The sequence below is a fragment of the Oreochromis aureus genome, linkage group 20, assembly GCF_013358895.1.
Source record: "Oreochromis aureus strain Israel breed Guangdong linkage group 20, ZZ_aureus, whole genome shotgun sequence".
Taxonomy (NCBI): domain Eukaryota; kingdom Metazoa; phylum Chordata; class Actinopteri; order Cichliformes; family Cichlidae; genus Oreochromis; species Oreochromis aureus.
The window spans coordinates 8,738,459-8,756,944 of NC_052961.1; the positions used below are offsets into that span (position 1 = coordinate 8,738,459).

At 36.3% G+C, this 18,486-nt stretch overlaps 2 protein-coding genes across 8 annotated transcripts in view; both read left to right on the forward strand.

Annotated features, from left to right (window-relative positions):
• The window catches only part of hspg2 (heparan sulfate proteoglycan 2), a 94,838-nt gene extending 90,242 nt beyond the window's left edge, over positions 1–4,596 (forward strand). For all 6 annotated transcript variants that reach the window (XM_039604040.1, XM_039604042.1, XM_039604043.1 and 3 more), the window contains 3 exons: positions 15–98; positions 1,329–1,432; positions 1,981–4,596. In XM_039604040.1, the coding sequence (XP_039459974.1) occupies positions 15–98; positions 1,329–1,432; positions 1,981–2,153 (361 nt within the window). In that variant the 3' untranslated portion in view covers positions 2,154–4,596. The remainder of the gene's footprint in view (positions 1–14; positions 99–1,328; positions 1,433–1,980) is intronic.
• A 7,228-nt stretch (positions 4,597–11,824) lies between these two features.
• Positions 11,825–17,938, forward strand: tmem269 (transmembrane protein 269). Of its 2 annotated transcripts, XM_039604872.1 has the most exons (7): positions 11,848–11,873; positions 12,872–12,921; positions 14,760–14,907; positions 15,483–15,580; positions 16,602–16,745; positions 16,840–17,040; positions 17,473–17,938. In XM_039604872.1, exons 3-7 carry the CDS (start codon positions 14,867–14,869, stop codon positions 17,580–17,582), a joined length of 594 nt encoding a protein of 197 aa, XP_039460806.1. In that variant the 5' UTR covers positions 11,848–11,873; positions 12,872–12,921; positions 14,760–14,866; the 3' UTR covers positions 17,583–17,938. The 2 variants fall into 2 exon arrangements, with proteins under 2 accessions (XP_039460805.1, XP_039460806.1); XM_039604871.1 differs by lacking the exon at positions 12,872–12,921 and having other exon boundaries at positions 11,825–11,873.
• The last annotated feature ends 548 nt before the right edge of the window (positions 17,939–18,486 follow it).

The following is an 18,486-nucleotide window of genomic DNA, read 5'->3' on the forward strand; positions in this document are numbered from 1 at the left end:
TTTGTATTATCTAGTTACCAACTGGGAAGTGGAGAGGCACAAATCTTATCCGAAAGGTCAATCAATGACGGCAGATGGCATAAGATCACAGCAGTCAGGTATGATTGCATATCATTATCCTGCAGTCATTTACTTTTACATTCTAGATGTATTTAGTAAAATAAAGCACTATGAGTTGTGGTTGTCCTCTTTCATCAATAGCTACTTATTTAACTGTCCCAGTAGAAAAAATCTATTATTTATATCTGTTGCGGATTCAAATATTGAGGATGAGCACAAAAACAACAATGGTCCAGAAGAGTTGGTCAAACAATGATTTTTACTGAACACACGTGTGGGAGATGAACACTGCACACACCAGCATTGATCTCTCCCCAAAACTACACAAGCAATTGTTTTATAACATCAGGGTATTAGAACGCCCCCCACCCCATGCGTCAAAAAGGTACAATACACGCATAAGTTTCAAAACCACACATGTTCTGTTGATGACTTTTGACACATTTAAAAAGGACATTTTCTCCGTCTCGAGGCCAGGTGCCTCCTGTTAATCTTCTAACCCTCGCTTATCCCCTAGAACAAACTGTCCCTTATGCAGACATAATTTTGCAGTTACAAGGTTTTGCAAACTATTATTTGGACTCTTACCTAAACATAAGTCTAACTACTGTTTGTGCGTGTGTGTGTGTCGACCTCAACCGCACTCTGTCTCACCCCGCCGACAACCTCACAGACAGAGGCCAACTCTCATGTGTGTAATAACCTAAATGAAACTATATATGTAATATGTTGAATAAATGTTTTAATCAAATGCCACTACTCAAAGCTTGATAAAACAAATAAAGATAATAATGAATAACATGGTATATGTGTTTTGTAGGCGTGTAGGCAATCTTTCACAGCCCTAAGTCACTTACACAATAGATTGTCTGGACATAGCGCCAAACAAAGCTTAGTTGAAGCTTACAAAGCTTCAACTAACTGACTGAGCTTCAACTCTTTAAATAAGCACAAAATGCAAGGTGTGTAGAAAATGATTATGACTGCACCTGTAATAAAGGTTGATGGGGTGTCAATATGTTTAAACATCTGAATGCCGTCTCAAAGCCATATGTCATGTTATTAATACAATGTGAATGCTACAGATTATATTGTAATAGTAAAATAAACTGTTTAATTCCACATATCAAATGAATTTATACTTTTTGTAGAATAACTTGTAACTTCTGTAACTTGTCAGATTATCTGTTGTAGAAAAGGTTGATTATTAACCTGTGGAGTCCTATAACTTCTTTAATTAACTGTGTTGTGTTGCTCTTTTGTCACAGAACTGGAAAAGTTGGCTATATCCAGATTGATGGAGGAGCCAAGAAAGCTGGAGAATCTAAAGGCAAAAGCCTCATGGTCAACACCAAAGGCAGTATATATCTTGGTGCGTAGAAAGACAGCATGGAGTCCACAAAGTGACAAAATATAGACGGATTATTTGAAAAAACAGGTCTAAAATACTAAAATACTCCACAACTGGATACATTCATTTGAAATATTCCAAGTTAAACAATACATGAATAGTGATGAAGTAATAATAAATAATGATCCATTCTTCCATTTTCTTAACTATCCCAGCTGTCATTGTTCAAAGACAGTCAGATAAATAATGAGTTGTAACACAAGTCAGAGGATTGTGTGGCTACTCAGTTTCCCTGAAAACAATGGAGCTTTTCAGAGGCATCATTGTGTGAAAGTAGTTCACATATATTTGCTGGCATGCAAACACAATTTTCACACAAGTTCACACAATTCTTTAGCCTTCATAGCATTATTGTTACCTTTTAATTTTTCTTGGTTACAATGGAAATAGTTTCTCACTGTGTTTAGCTATCATCTAGCTTTATTCCAGTATGTCAGTTTCAGACCTGCTTTTCTTTAATATGTGCAAATCAATAAAGTTACCTATGTGGGTGTGATTTCATGCAACAGGTGGAGCCCCAGATATGACTGCCATGACAGGAGGGAAGTTTTCATCAGGAATGAAGGGCTGTGTGAGGAACCTGACACTGATGAATGCTCGGCCCGGACAGCAGCCAGCCCAGGCCATTGACCTGCAAGCCCACGCGGCCCATGGCATCAACGTGCAGCCATGCTCTTCGTAGACTGCTGCACACACGTACACAAACACACATAGAGACTTTGGAGTGACATCATACACACACACACACAGCAGACTTACACAAAAAGACTTACACAAATAGAGCCTGACACATACTTGGTGCTTTGCTGCTACCAAAAAAAAAAAGATTACACAACAAGATGCATTTCTCTGTGTGCAGTAAAACCAAAAAAAGACAGAAAAATTCAGACAATATTAACAAGTCTTCTCTTCCTCGGTGTTGTATTCTTAATGAAGGACTATTAACACAGGAAAACCAGTACAGTTTACATACTTCCAGCAGTAGAATTAGCCATGAGAAAAGTAAAACATATTAGGCCTTCTACGATGGGTCAGATCCTAAGGAGGTGGAGATGTTTTTACAGCACTGAATTTTTATTTATATACATATGATTATATATATTATATTTGTGGGGGAAAACATGCAAACTAACCATAACTGGTCTTCATCTTTCCTAAAAATTTGTTCTGGGTTCTAATACTCTGTGTCCTGGGCTTTTTAAAGGCCTAACCATATTAATACCTGAAGACTTTTAGGCCTTCTTTCTTCACTTCTGTAGAGGAACCTTTTCATTGCGAGCATGCTTACAGTCTTTTCTAAAGCGTTGGGAGAGGAGTGCACATGGTCACAGTCACTTGCAGCTTCAGCACACAACTCAGGACGTCAAATACAAATGATTAAAAGCTAAGGTTATAAGTACCGCTGCTTCAGCTTGGCTTATTGTTGCTTCACTAGTAATTCGCTGTGCTGTTTTGTCTTCTGTCTGTATTTTTTTTTTCAAAGAAAGAAATCTTGGTGCTAAGGTGAGACATTAAAATACAGCACATAGTCAAATAGTTAATATGTCACATGTAGAGGTTTTATTTAGTAATTTGGCATAGATCAGCATACAGTCATTACTTTTGTTGATGTGCATGGCATTTGGGATTGATTTATTGGCGGTATGGCATTGTTTGTTGCCTCAACAGCCTTATTTGATTGAGTAGATCTCAAAAAAGGAGTTTAAGTGAACTGAAAATGTGTCATTTTTTATGTGTGGTTATTGAAGATATTGTTTCATGTGTTAAACTATCTGCCAGTCAGGTAGATATCTGTGTCAACTAAGAATGAGTGTATATGTGAAGTAAATTTGTTTGTTATGTATGTTTTAGACCTTTTCGTTTTTTCACAGAACACTCCACATTCAGCCGCAGTAAGGGTCAGATGTGTGCATCTGGGTTTGTGTGCGTGTGCATGTGTCATTATCCATATCCTCAGGAGGATCAATGCAGAACTGCCTCAAGGTTTTACACAGGTTTGGTAGCTTTAGAGACACCTCGCTAAGCTATAAAACTCTGAAGGCTCTGTGGTTCTATGGGATGTTTTCTCTCCAAAGAGAGATTCATCTGCAGCACATAGTTGGATTCGTGTTTGGCCATGTGTGAATGCAGTGGAAGCCTCCTGCAGGTGCTGTGATCAATAGTGTAGCTCTAATAAAATAAAGCATGCTCGCCCGCCTTTAGTTGACCACACCACACAATGGCACGATCACTTTGGGACAAACCCTTTTCTTGGTTTTTTTTTTTTGTTTTTTTGTAAGCTTAAAATATTTGTATTAATATCCTAAAATGAGCACCATCCTTTCACATAGAGTTGAACCATTTTAATTTATTTTGTGTTTTTCTTTTCTTCCCTGCTTTTTTATTGCTTTCTAGGCTCGATTCTACCGTTTTAGAACAATCACAGAAGCTTGCTACTTTCTTTTCTTTGGTTATTGTGTATTGCCTCCCACACCCTGTTGTTTTTCTCCTGATGTTCGATTTCAATAGGGCCCACCTGGAAACTTCTTCAAAAATGACCCCAACAAGGTTCCATTAAAGGTTAACGTGATATTTGACTGGAGCTTCCTGGTCAAATGGATGAAAAGTGGTCTTATTATTCACTAATTGAAAAAAGTCTTAGGCTCCAAATGTATGAGTGCACAGAATGATGTCATCATGAACAAGTGGGATGAAGAAAGCTAACGCTGTGGTCCAGGTTAGGACATTAAAGCAGATAATGATGGTGTGGGTGCCTTCTGTATATCTGCTCTTAAACTGGATTTTCACACATACACTGTACACTGTCACCAAATGCGGTTAGTGAGAAACTGATGGCTGCTTTTGGTTTATTTTACTCCATTACAAATAAAGAAAGGTGCACTTTTGGTTTTGGATTTTATCTTGCTGTTTTTCTTTTTGTTTTTTCTTTTTTCATTGATCATTTTACTCCTTCACTTCTGAGCGGCAGACAAAAGCAAATTCTTACTGTATCAGATAAATGAATGAAAGTGTACCAGCTGAAAAATGTCTATGTCAAGATGACTTGACTGTTTCATTTCCAATGTTTAAAGATGCTCTTCTTGCCCTTGGTGTTTCTTAATTAAAAACAAAATTCATGTGCTATTTGTACGTTGTGAGACTTTTTTTTTTTTTGCTGTAATTCACATTACTGTTCACAAATAATCCATTGTATTGTACAGATAAGCCTTTAACCTCCTAGGACGTGGCGTCCACATATGTGGACATCACATTTTGGGTTGTCTAGACCAAAATACAAAATTTTTGCTCTACAAGGGCCTGATATCCACTTACGAGGATGTTATACTGCTGCTGTTCTATCGAAATTTAAAGCGAATGTCCTCATTTGGATATCATTTTTCTCAGAAACAAAAATCAGGTAACAAAAAAAAATCACATAATTCTTTGTTTTGACATTCATCAGGTCCCAGTCAGCCCAAATAACAAAGAGAAATGAAAAATGCATGCCATGAAAGAGTTCAGGTCTTAGGAGGTTAACATGATTTCTGAGAGGTTTCTGAACCTGTCCCATTGGTTCAGTTCTGTCATCTTAGACAGTCTAGTTATCTATTTGTTAAGTGACGGTGTAAATAAGTAAGTAATAATAGCATGTGTTCCTCCAGTAATAGACTGGTAACTTCTGGAGGGTGTACCCTACCCATTATGTGGTTGAATACTCTCCAGCCCCTAGTCATGGCACTAATTATACCTAAACATTCAATACCATATTCAATAACATGAGTTACAGTGATAATACAGGAAAATATCATAAATAAATTTCAGCAGACACCAGTTGCTGATTAAGACATAACATTTCTCTTCCTTAAGGACCTTTGCACTTTCACTGTTAAAGTAATCATGAAGTTGCAGTTTCTTAAAAAGAAGGCCCCTTACAATTTTTTTGTATATATACACATCAAATTTAGGGAATGTCCCAAATTATTGGTGGGCTGTGTGTCTTTGTTTCACCAATGAATCTAGAATTAATTCACAATAGAGGAAAAAGGCTATGAAAAATGCAGGTAGCATTTAGTACATATTTCAAGAGTTGGAATAGACTACTGCTACTGCAACACTTGAATCATTGTTTCTTCTTACATGAATGCTTCACTGTGTGGGCTTTTCTGTGTGTTGTGTCACAGAGTCTTTGAGACAGTTAGCAGGGAAATCGAGTAGCACCAGAATGGCCTCTTGAGCGTGAGTGTAACAAAGACTGTGGGTGAGGCCCTTTCAAATGAATCACAAAAAAGTTTAGTATCACAAATTAGAAACAAGTTCCAAACATTGTTAGTTTAAGGTTAATAATAAGCTGAACTTCATTTCAGGTCATAGCTCATAAATTAATTCTTATGCTGAGAAACACTAGTTGGCCTAAATACCCCAGGTTTCAAACCTGCTGATAGGATGTTTGACCAAAAACTGATGGTAAAGTGGAATTGAGCATAATAATAATGCCTTTAAACTGTGGGAGGAAAGTATAACTGATAAATGATATAGGGACAGGAAAAAATGCAAACTCCTCACACAGAAATGCTGGGAATAAAATTAAAATATTCCTTTACTTTTTGCAAGAATCTGCTGACAAATGAAACTACAAATCACATCACTTGCTTCTTCAGCCTGCAGAGTCTTTTTTGATGAGGTTGTCACCAAACATGGGCATTCAGAACACCAACTGACCTGAGATGGCAGGACTTGAGGAGCGTGTACGTCAGTCCAGAAGTTCAGACTATACCAAACATTGAATGTCCTTTAGCCAACTACTGTCAAAATCCTTCTGTTAAATAACTTAAAATAAAATAGTTTTTAAAATGTCTCAAGTGGGAGGGTGAATAAACATATCTTAAACTAGTTGTCCAGTGATTAAGATTGTGTGTTCAAGTTTTCTGAGAGCTCTGGTTTCCTTAGAAGAGCAAACTGGAGTGCACACACATACACAAACACACACACACACACGGAGAGACTTTGTGTTGCAAAGCAGTGAGGCTGAAGCAACAGCAGTGTGTACTTGTCAACTATAAATGCATCCTTAAAACAAATAAAAAAAATAAGTATAAGTGGATATTTGGCTTTATATTCAACAACAGTGCAAGGAAATGAGGATAATCTCTAGAAAGAAAACTGAAGTGAAATTATTGGAAAAACAAACACACACACATGTTATAGAAGGCTTAGTAGAGTAAAGCTATTTGATCTGTGAGTAGTAAAATGTTCTAAATAATTCCAGTCTATAGTCTTTTCTGTAGTTATGATACCACCTGTGGGTTTTGTTGTGTAAATGCAGATTGGAGTAAAGGAACTTCTGAGGATGGGAAAATGGGCTTAATACCTCCAGTTGTTTGTTTTTATCTTCATATTAAGTGATATACGTGGGGGTTTTTTTATTAAAAATGTGTCAGAGAGTGGTTATTTGTCCAGGGTGTAACAAATGCATGATGGGACAGCTGTCTGCTCCCAGTGGCCCTAAACGTGAAGCGTGTACGTGGATAATGGATGGATAGATATCTTCTGTGTTTGCTGTGATGGAACTCTTAATATATCTGTTTCTAGTCTTTTTATTTGTTCTGCATTTAATTCCACTTCACTAAAAGCAACAAAGTGTAACAGCATGTACATATGGTACAAACAAACAAACACTAAAAACATAATCAGCATCAAAACTCCAGCCAATATTTTAACTGATTACACTCTTATGAACATGTTTGTGATGCCCTTAACTTAAACTGTGTTCTTCCTTAAATGTAGTTTTATTTGTATAAACTCAGAGAAAGAACACAGCCAATGAACAGTAATAACCTATGAGATGAGGGTAATGAAAGTGTTTCAGCCAGTGAAATAGAAACTCACAACTAGTAAAAATCTGGAAAAATATTGTTCATGTTTCAGTTATCATGTTTTTTCAGCTTTGTTTTTTAGCATCACCAGTGTGAGCTTTACAAATTTGCTTTCTCTTCCCTAACAAGTTCATAATGTCATATCTGTCAAGAAAACCAGTGAAGAAAATTTGAATAATATACATGTGTCCCTCTATGATGTAAAAGTCTGTTTGAGTCATATCCCAAAGGCTGTTTATTGTTGCAAGACATAGTGATTTGATATGGACAATCTTCCTGCTTGAAGATGCTATATCACAGCCACATCTGCTCCCAGCCTGTGGCCATTTAGGCCACAGGAGTCATGTCTGTGGTATCTCTGAACACTGACAAGGCTGACATTTTTCAAATGTGAGTTGTGAGACAAACTACATCAATGCCAAATGTTTATAGATCAAACTTTCTAAAGTGTTTCTGCAGTGACATGAAAACGTAAAACAGATTATTCAGTGACTATGAAGCAAAGGGAGTGACAAACAAACTGTAGCTTCTCAATGTAAATATTATTAGTTCTAATAATAAACTCAAAAAAATAAGGAATACAATTCAGGTCAGACCTATTTTAACAATTTTGCCTCCTTTCACCGCCACAGTGAACTGACTGTGACTGAAGAGCAGACTTTGAGCTTTAATCGAAGGGCTTTTACAAGTATGGTATTAACTGTTCAGGAATTAAAGACTTTTTTTTATATATCTGCAGAGGATCAAAAGTCATTGGACGGTTGACTGACAAACAGTTTTATGGCCAGGTGCAAATGAAGGAGGCTGAAAAACCCAAATAAACCCATCAGAGTGACAGAAAAAAAGTTTAGGCATGGACAAATAATCTAGCTCATTCTTAAAAGGAAGGAACACACAGAATTTGCTGAAGTTTTTCCTGAAATAATAAAAACCTATTCACAATGTCAAGCCAAGAACATTCTTGAGGAGGTTGGACTCAACAGCCAAGCTGTAATATTATTTCACCATGTTTGACAGATAATGTGTCCGTTACGTTAAGTTATTCTTTGTTTTCATCTGTCCAAAACTTTTTTGCTTTTTTGTGTAAGTTGTTTTCTTAAAAACAACAAAATCCATGTAGTTGAGCGTAATAAGTGGTTTGCACCTTACTGTGAATGAATTGTATTTACATGCATACTGACATCTCTTGAATGAAGAGTCTTACCATGATGAGCATATCTCCTCAAGAATATTCTAGACTTGGCTAGATGTTTTGATTAGGTTATATTAATTATGGAAAACAAATCTGAAAACATTGTATGTCTTCTTATTAAGAATGAACTAGGTTTCTGATTTGACCACTCCTACATTATTTTTTCTATAATTTTGTTTATTTTGCTTTTTTTAGCCCAACTTATGCCTGACCATGAAAGTGCTCGCCAGTCAATTGTCCAACTACTCTGGAGCCTCTAATAAAAAAAAAAATAGCTGTAAAACCTGAACAGTTCAAATCAAATCACTTTTATTGTCACATCACATTACTGGTACACTGGTACAGTACATGTGAGTGAAATTCTTGTGTGCAAGCTTCACAAGCAACATACAACAAACCTAAAAAACAACACAAAATGTAAGAATAAGAAATATGAGAAATATAAGAATAAATATATGAACAGAACAATACAGAATGCAGAAATACAGAAGTCAGCAGATGAATATTGTGCAAAATGGCATTTATGTTTAATATGGAGTGCATAAGTGTCGAAGTTTCGATAAGTACAGTGAAGTGTCTATGAAGTGTTAGTGTTAATGCACTTGATGCAATATTACTGTAACAGCCCTTGCATTAAAGCTCAAACTTTGGTACTTCAACCACATCTTAATGGTTCTATTTATTAAAATCCACTGGTGAACAGAGGCAAAATGATAAAAAAAAATAGACCATTGTCCAAAAACTTGTTATTCTTTTTACAATAAATCTAATAACAATATGGTAAATCAGTCCTTCTTCCAGTGGATGCTTGTATTATAAAATTGAATATTTTATAATATATCTATACAAAATGAAAAGCTACAACTTGTACGTCACTGCAGACACACTATGGAAAGTTTCATCTATAAACAGTTGGTAGTGTTATTGTTTGTCTCACAAGTCATGTGCACCTAACTGTAAGTACATTTCCAAATGTGGACTCTGCCCCCTAACATGTATGCAAGCGTGTGGTTAATGGAAGAAAACCAAGGAAAAGCTGTGGTTACTGTAAGCATCAGCTCATTCACTTAGACGTATTCCATTTTAAAGGGTGAGGATTTGTTGACAAAACAAAATAAAAATCTCTCGAGTTGTGTTCTTTACAGTCACAGTATTCATTGAACTTTATATTGGTAACAGCAACAGAAGGTATGTGTAACATCGCACGGCTCATGTGTTCTCTGTTTGTAGGGGTTGTAAAAAAATTTGAACTCCATGTCCAACCCAAACATTAAATCCCAACCATTTGTCTATTTACACTTGTATTACACACACACACACAGTAGTGAATGCTTCATTAATCTGTGCTTAAGTGAGTTTGTTAAGTAAACTGAATTAATGTACATGGACTTCTTGAGAAAAAGGTAGAGCTTGTACATTTAGAGTCACTTGTTAACATTTTGTCACTCAACATATGACACTCTATAATGACTATATCATGTGTTGTAGTAATAGTCCTACACTATAACCAACCTGAGAATTATAATAAAAAACACGAACACACAAGTAAACAAAAGCATATTTTTTTATTTTATTACTTATTCAGTTTAGGGTTAAGTAAATAGTCTGTCTGAGCTTTGGGTTTTTAAAAGGCACCTGTAAGACCAACAATGATTTTTGACTTTAGAGTTTTCTTTACCAGTGAAAAGAAAAAAAAATTCTAAGCGGAGGCAGTTAGCAAAGACAAAAAGTCAGAAAGCACACCACTTTCTAAATCCTAATTTGACTCAGTGGAATTGTCTGTTAAGATTTTTGACTTGTGGTGATTTTATAAGCACATAAATGGATGTGTGCATTAGTTTAATGCCAACAAAAATTAATTAATGTAAAGAAAAATAGAAATTCTCCATTCACTTGTGTTTCATAATTTATTTTTCATTCTGACAGCTTAATGCCTCAGAAATGTTAAGTAGTTGGGGCTTAAGAGGTTAATATGTAAACGTGTTGCTAACATAAAAGCAGCCACTTCGTCAAACAAGTCATCAAACAAACAAAAATATTTAGATGATAAACAGTGTTGCATATTTGAAAGATGCTTCAATGATCCGCAGCTTTGCGTCACTGAAATATTGATTGCCTTCTAATCACTGAGGTTTCCATATTGCTACATATTAACTTGTGTTCGCACGTCGTATTAGCATGCAAATAAATAAATAAATAATAAACCGTGTTTTTTCCTCAATGTCACTTCCACTTTAGCGGTAACCGTCAACAGAGTTGAGCAACATTATTTCAGAAAAATCCAGAAACAACAGGGGCGTCATTTCCGGTGGAATGTTCCAGCGGACTTATCCTTGGACTTTAAAAGGACCCGCTGAAAAAGTAGCTGGGAAGTTGACAGGTAACCGGTTGTGTGATGACTGTGAGACTGAGGGCGTGGCAACATTAAACTCAGGCTTTAAATTCATTTTCAAATTGATCTGCTGAAAAACAAAATAAAAAACATAACGAGGAAAAATAAGATTATAGGATCCCAGTGCGTGCGTTTCTCCATCCTTTGATTTGTATACACTAAGTAATCAGTGGAGCTCCTTCGAAGGTAAGATGAGACGCATTTTATATGAAATTTAGATGAAACAAGTGCATTTTATACCAATATTTTAGGCTCGCTGGACTTTTGTCCAGCTGGTTGTGACGCAGTTGCACATCTTGCTTAAACCTCGGTACATCGATGCTGGGGGTGGGGGCTCAAACACCTCTACACATTTAAGATCGTCGTATATTTTATTCTCAAGTCTTCGGGGATGTGTTTGTCCTGAAGGATGAGGCTGTCTGACCTTGCAGAATCAGTCTGATTCTTAGGCTAAAGCGTTGCGCATTAAGGTTCCCGCTGAGCAGATGTGAAGGATGAACCAGCAGGTGGTTTCGAGCGCAGAGGCGGAATAAGATTTGTTTTCGAAGATTGTCAGTGTCATCTATTTAGGGTTTCATGCAATCGCGGAGGAGTACGGCAGAAAGTATAACTTTTGCGCATGCATGCAAAACATTGTTTTATTCCCCGAAGATTTCGTTGTAGCGTGACAGTCCGGGTTTTAAATCCTGAAAGGTCCTGTTAGTTAGACTTGGTAAAGAACAGACAGAAGGATTTAAGAAAGGGATTTTGCATGGTTGTCTTTTGTTTAGGATCTTTGGGATGTTTATGAAGATCGCTTCTAATCTCAATTCTCAAATACTCCCAGTATATCTGCAATTAGAAATAAGGATGTATATATCCGGAACAGTACTGTATATGTAATAAAAATACTCTTATTTTAATTTGTCTTTCAGTTGTTGCACTTTGAGCCAGACATGATCATGGTCCTCCTGACGTCCTCCTCTGGTAGGTTCCATTTCTCACTCTCTTCTCTTAATCTGGATTACTGTACACCTCAGCACGGGTGTCAGGGATGGAAGTTGAGGTGTACTGGGATCAAATTGGGCAGGAAAACAAATATGATGATGTTTGGACAAAATTAAGTACTGCAGTTGTTGAAGTTGAAAGTTTTATAAACATACACACCACGAAATTTATAGGAGAAATTTCTTCTCATGTTACAACTTCAATATTATTATTCATTATTGTATACTGACTATAATTTGTACATATACTAATTATAATGCTTACTTCAGCACCACACCATATTCAGTATGTCCAGTTAACCTTCTTTAACAGCTGTGCATCATTTATGCATTAATTGTAAATTCATCACCATATATTTTTTACTATATGTCAACATTTCAGAACACATTCAACCTAAAACGTATATAGTTTAAATTGTCCAGTGCATTCACTTAAGATTATCCCCTTTGTGAATCGTGAGCTCTGAGTTTTCCCTGTTTTCCATTTGGTCTTTTTAGTTGTTACCAGGAAACACAGGGTATTACATAACACCATCATGCTTTGCACTCATTGGCAGCAACCCAGAAATAGAGACCTGTTTGAAATTGACAGTGCATCTCTGGCTCTGGCTTTATCCTCTTTTTTATTAGTGACCAAGAGAGTGAATTGAGTGGTTAGATTAAAACTTGCCAGTAAGATCTTTTAGCTAGTTTAAGCTGCATGCGTGGTTCTCTAATGGTGCTTACGGTGACAAAAGTTAACCAACTGGATTATATGGGAAGCTTGGTAATTCAATGATTTTCAGGTTTAATGCAGAATGTTACCTGCATTAACTGATGTGCTTTGTTTTTCCTATAAAAAAAGATTTAGATAGTAATTTAAATGCCAGATTGCAATCTAGGCTAAAGTTCAGAATGAAAAGTAAAAAGCATGCTGTCAAGTTAAAGTGCAAGTTACTGTTGGCTTTCTGCTGTGTCTCATACGCTGTTTTCTTTCAGATGAAGAGTCTCTTGAATTCGCCTGGCTTTGGAATCACAGGAAGTTCAGGGTGAAAAACACTTGAAGGGTTGCTACTGCAACAGTTAAAAATATTGAAGCTTTGCAGGTCATTATCTGTGCATATTGTCTTGGACAGCACTGTGACTTGATTTAAAAATATTAAAAAAAAAAAAAAAAAAGCTTACAAAAGAGGAGGCAGATAGAAAATTAATTTGTGGGGTCAGTTTTTGTTTTTTGGGGGGGAGTTTTTGGGCTGGAGAGAGGTCGTGTCAGCAGTCATTCCATCTTGCTGACTGACATAGTGAATGTAGTCTTAATACTGCAAGCTTGTTTTTCATAAAATGCAGTTTATTTCCAATTGTTGAACTGCAGGGGCTTATATTATCAATATTATTAATGTATACATTGCTTTGAAACAGTATTTGAAACATCCTTCTGTCTTATATTTTTGTTTGTATTTTCTTTGAATGCGGTCGGGTCAGAGCTTTAAATTTTACATCCTGAATAAACAGGAAATGCTCATTTAAAGTTGTTTATATTTGATGAAAAAGGTTATTTAATTTCAAAATCAGCATTTTTTTTACAAGCTTCATCCCCTTTGTCCGGATTGTTTAATGGTTGCAGCTGAACTAAACAGTCCCAGACCTGAAAACTATAAACACTTGTTCCTTATTTTAACAGACCATATTTAAAGCCCTTAAAATGGCTTAAAGGTCTGAGAACTGACTCGCTGTATCAAACAAAATACAGGAAAAGAAACCATGTAACTGAATTACAACCATAATAAACATTATGTATAAACAGTGAATTTATATAGCATTTATATACTGCTTTCCTAGCCATACAAACTAATAGAATCTATTAATAAACTATTAATATTGACACTATAATAAAATAAAACAAGGAAACCAGGTGGGTTACAGGTTAATTTTAATGACACAGTCCCCATTAAAGCCTGGGCTGCTGTGTTATTAATAGGATTTAAGCTGTGTGAATGCTGCTGCCATGTCCTTGGGTAAGGTCAGTATGTTTTGATCAGAGTTAACAGGCTAATTGATATCTTGTCTGGTATGTGTCAACGCAGTAGGTCCAGCTCACTCTCACTGTAGCCAAGGCTGTATGTGGTAGTCCCCTAAGTATCCATACTTGTTCCCCACACCAGTATTTGTGTGTCTTTGATCCATGATAAGATTTCACTTTTGAGTTTTAACACTTACATTCATCCTGTTCAGATTTTGTATGCGATTGACTTATTTATTTTTCAAATACTATCTTTGATGTTAAAGGTTATTGCATGTGATTTTGGACAGTGTTTTGCTACAGTTAAACATGTGTAATATGTTTGATTCATTTATATAAATGATAATGTAATAAGCAGATAATGAGGCAGTCCTTAATGTTGCATGTTGTAGGCTGCACACGCCTGACTTATTGTACAGTAACAAATGCATTGTAGTGATCTGAAAATGGATGAATGTATCGTAAGGTTGGTCTCCAGCCAATAATCATACATCTTGGTAAGTGCCATTTCTTTTACATAAGAGGAGGGAGTAATATTTTCCTTTAAAAAACAAAATTAAAAGACCTGCATTATGATTTCCATGATAAAGTGTGTAAATACTTCTTTTCTTTTGAGTAATGGATGGTATACTTAAGGTTTAAGATTACTTTTCAGAATTGTTACTTTTTTTTTTCTTGTGCTCGAACTAAAGTTTGTCTAAATCCCAAAATATGATTAGTAAACTATATCAATTCAGACACGTGCATCAACATGCCATCTGGTGTGGTCATCTGTCAGTAGGGCTTTAGCTTTTGTTTTCCTAAAACCTCAGCAGAGATTATTGACCTAACAGGAAAATACTAACTGCTGTTATCGTTTGGTCTCAGGTTTCTTTCAGTGCACCAAAAAACTCTTTCTGAGCGATCGGGCCACAGAACTTCAGATCAAGGAGTTTGTGCGTAAAAATGCAGCTAATGCACTGTCAGTTGCCAACATGGTCATGGGCATGGCCTCGATTCTCAGCAGCCTTAATGGGTGAGTAAATACAGGAGTAATGGATTTTACTAGTCAGCTGCTGGATGGACGGAGTTTGTAAGGAGGAATCATTATGTGAATGAGTGTGGAAATTAATGATGTTGTGAGTAGTGCGTCAAAAACCAAACTTTAGTCATTAAACACAATGAAATAAAATCAATCAAAATTTCACAAAACCCAGGAATAAATCAGAAAACACAACAGAAAAAATAAAAGTAGTATTTCAGAAGCTGAGCTATAATTTAGCAAACACATAAGTGTTTTCAATCATTGTTATTATTATTATTATTATTATTATTATTATTTATGGTTTTATTGTTACGTTTTCAAACACATTCATCCAATGTTCTTAACATCCTGTGTTTAGCCCATCAAGGAAAATCACAATATTTATAACAGATTCGTCTTTACGAGCCGCTCTAAGTTTAGTTTAAAGGCACAATTTGCTTTCCCAAAAATGGCCATCCGCTGTATATAAAAAAAGAGACTTTTCTAACATTGTCACAACTTTTGAACTTGCAGACATTTAACCCTTTTTAAAATTGTTCAACCTAACACTGACTGGTTTTGTTCAGGCACCATCACGCTGCGTGTTGGCTCGTTCTGATTGGCTACCTCCTGGATTTGGCAGATGGAGCAGTTGCCAGGCAACTCAATGCATGCTCTGCACTGGGTAAGTGGAGTGTTGTGGTCAATAGCACTTACCAAAGATAAACTTCCACTGTGGTGTTGGCAGGGCTTGCTGCACAATCTTTTTGTCTGAGCTTTTTTAATTTGGCCACACAAAGAGATCCAGTAAAAGGAACCTTTGCTATTGAAAACTCTGCTAATGTTTCCAACAGAAGAGTCATGAATAATTTATGCAATGTTATTTGAGATTCATCAAGTCAACTTTTAAGTTATTTCTGTGTTCTAGACATACCCCCAAGATGATTGCATATTTAAATACTTGCATATTTACACTTTAAGGACTATATTTGTGGCTTGTTTACAAAAGAGCCCAATGCCTTACATAGTAAAAGGGAAAGTATAAATAGCTTTGACATTGCTTCCAGTCTGCAAATTCCCAATTTCTGGGATCCCAAAATAGTTTTCAAGTGCATCACAATACATCGTTGGCTGCACATTTCAGGGGCTTTGTGTCTCGACAGGCCTTTTCTGCATGACTTTGCAGGTGGGTGTTGTTTTGCCCCCCACGTATTTTGTCAAATGAACAATAACTTTCTGATTAAGCAGCCTAATTCCACGGGATCATGGCCCAATTGTCTATTTTATCCTGTTGCTTTGGGTTCTCGGCATATCTGAAATTGCTAAAATTGTTGACCCTGGACTGTGGAATTCCACTTCGTTCATCTGTGCCGTGGCCTGAATCACCTCATCCTCATCCGCTGAAAACATGCTATGTGCTCCTGAGGGATAAAGAGATAAGGCAGTGGAGAATGTTGTTTATAGAATGCCTGCCTGTTGGGCTGACACTGACATTTCCACTTGAGAAATTTTTGCACGTTCACCGCACGACTGTCACATGACAGTGACACTGGCAAAGACCAGTGCTGAAGAGACATTATACACCTACTGTGGCTTTCACGATTAATGTGCTATGCTAATAGAAGCAGTGTGACACCAGCCTTTCTAAAGTTTATTAGTACAGGTATCAGCAGTAAAAAGTTCAAACCTTCCTTTTTCATGTTCAGGTGCCAAGCTAGATGATTTTGCTGACTTCACGACCTTTGGGATTGCAACGTCGTTGCTCCTGAGAACATCTGATCTGCTCGACAACATCCTGTGCATGTGTTACGTCCTTTCTGTCTTTGTCCGCCTCTGTTTCTTCTCCAGTGGTAAGTTAAAAAATTGTAGTCTTTTAATTTAGTCTTTAATTTCAATCATCAATTATCAAAGTAAGGACATAGTTTGTGTTGTTTTTCCTTATAGGGATCCCTTTCATGTATCGTGGTCTGCCCTGTATTTACTCGTCGGCCATCTTGGCAAGTGCCTCTTTGCTGTCGGGGGGAAACATGGCATTGCTCCGAGTCATTGCAGTTGCCATGATCCTCTTCATGATCAGCCAGAACTTTTACCCTCACGACAGAGTGCTGGAGTCGCAGGCCTGGAAGAAAGTAGTCTACGCTGGAGGTAAAGTCATTTTTAAGAATCTGAGAATCTTAACCAGAACTGCCAAAACAAATCAATGTTCTTACTGTTATTTATTTTTAATTAGGTTTGAGCCACTTACTGCATGTGTTTAGTAATTCTAAACTAATAGGTTAAAAGTTTTGTTAAACCACAAGGAAACAAATGATATAACGTATCCTTTAACCCCAGTCAAAATGTGAATTTAAATCTTTTGTGTCAAAATTTGAATTTAAATTCACTGAAGCTGCTTTTTAAAAAAAATGTCAGGCTGTTCCACATTCAAATATTTTTGTGCTGTGATAAAGATGGCATGCTGGCTGCAGATCAAAGCATCTAGTGTTGGGGGAAAAAAGACATTGAAGCCCAGATAATGAGTGCATCACCTTCATTTCGCACAGACATTCATTTTGTTTTTTGTGTTTTTATTTTCAGGAATCATCATGTTGTTCTGCTCTTCCTTCCCTCCTGCATGTATGTACTACCTGCTGTGGTCTGTCTCCTACATTTTGTTCCCAACATCGCTATGGAGCAGTAAAGTGTAAAAGGGATGCTGGTACGCTTAAAAATACTCCCAAATAGGTTTACCTCAGCCCGTCCAGGTGAACCAAGGCTTACAGATTGCTGCTGCGCCTTACTGCCGTGGAGCATTTAAGCTAATTCATGCATCACATGCATACACTCTGCTTATCGGTTGTTTTTTTTGTTTTTTTTGAGATGACACCTCTGGGGGAATCTAAAATCAGTCAGAATGATGAGCAAGGCATTTTATGTTACTGGTGAGGATTAACCTTCATCCTGTCATCTATTAAACCCCCTTCTTCAGTATTAATCCAATCTTGGTCAGTATTGGGAGCACATGGCAGCAGGCACTTCTACAGTACGATTCTAAATATTATTTTTAAAATATATATATTTCAATATTTTCTTACTTCTAACTTGTTGTGGTTTATCGCAAATGACTTAATAATATTTATTTCATAATGTTGAGTGTAGTTAAAGAAATGGCTACTGAAACAGTAACAATTATGTAGGTATGTGCTCTAATCCATGAATCAAAAGTAATATCTCATTGAGATTCAGAATTTCATGCCCTCTCTGTATCTGTACTTTATAACAGAGTCATTTTAATTCATCCAGTACTAAGACCCATTTTGAGTAACATTATATTTTTTGACGTTTGTTTTTGGATTGAGATCATTACCGTTTATGGGGAGGTCTTAAATCCAGTGATTAAGGAAAATATAATTATTTAATATGATTGTAGTGTCCTTCACAATTTTGATTTGCTGTTTGAATATTTGTTTTAAATAACTTAAAATGAAACTGACCAGAACTCTTGTAAGTTAGGGGCTTTTATTTAAGCTTCAAGACTATATGATGCGATAGATTCCCGTATTTCATCAATGTGTGATTATTTTTTTTATTGGGTTATTATATGCATTTGCC

What these genes read in the sequence shown, in the direction of transcription:
- tmem269 (XM_039604871.1), top strand. Translation starts at nt 11,843, where the DNA reads ATGATCATGGTCCTCCTGACGTCCTCCTCTG. An exon ending in CCTCCTGACGTCCTCCTCTG is followed by an intron (nt 11,874 to 14,759) that starts GTAGGTTCCATT and finishes GTTTGGTCTCAG; the next exon opens with GTTTCTTTCAGTGCACCAAA. An exon ending in CCTCTGTTTCTTCTCCAGTG is followed by an intron (nt 16,746 to 16,839) that starts GTAAGTTAAAAA and finishes TTTTCCTTATAG; the next exon opens with GGATCCCTTTCATGTATCGT.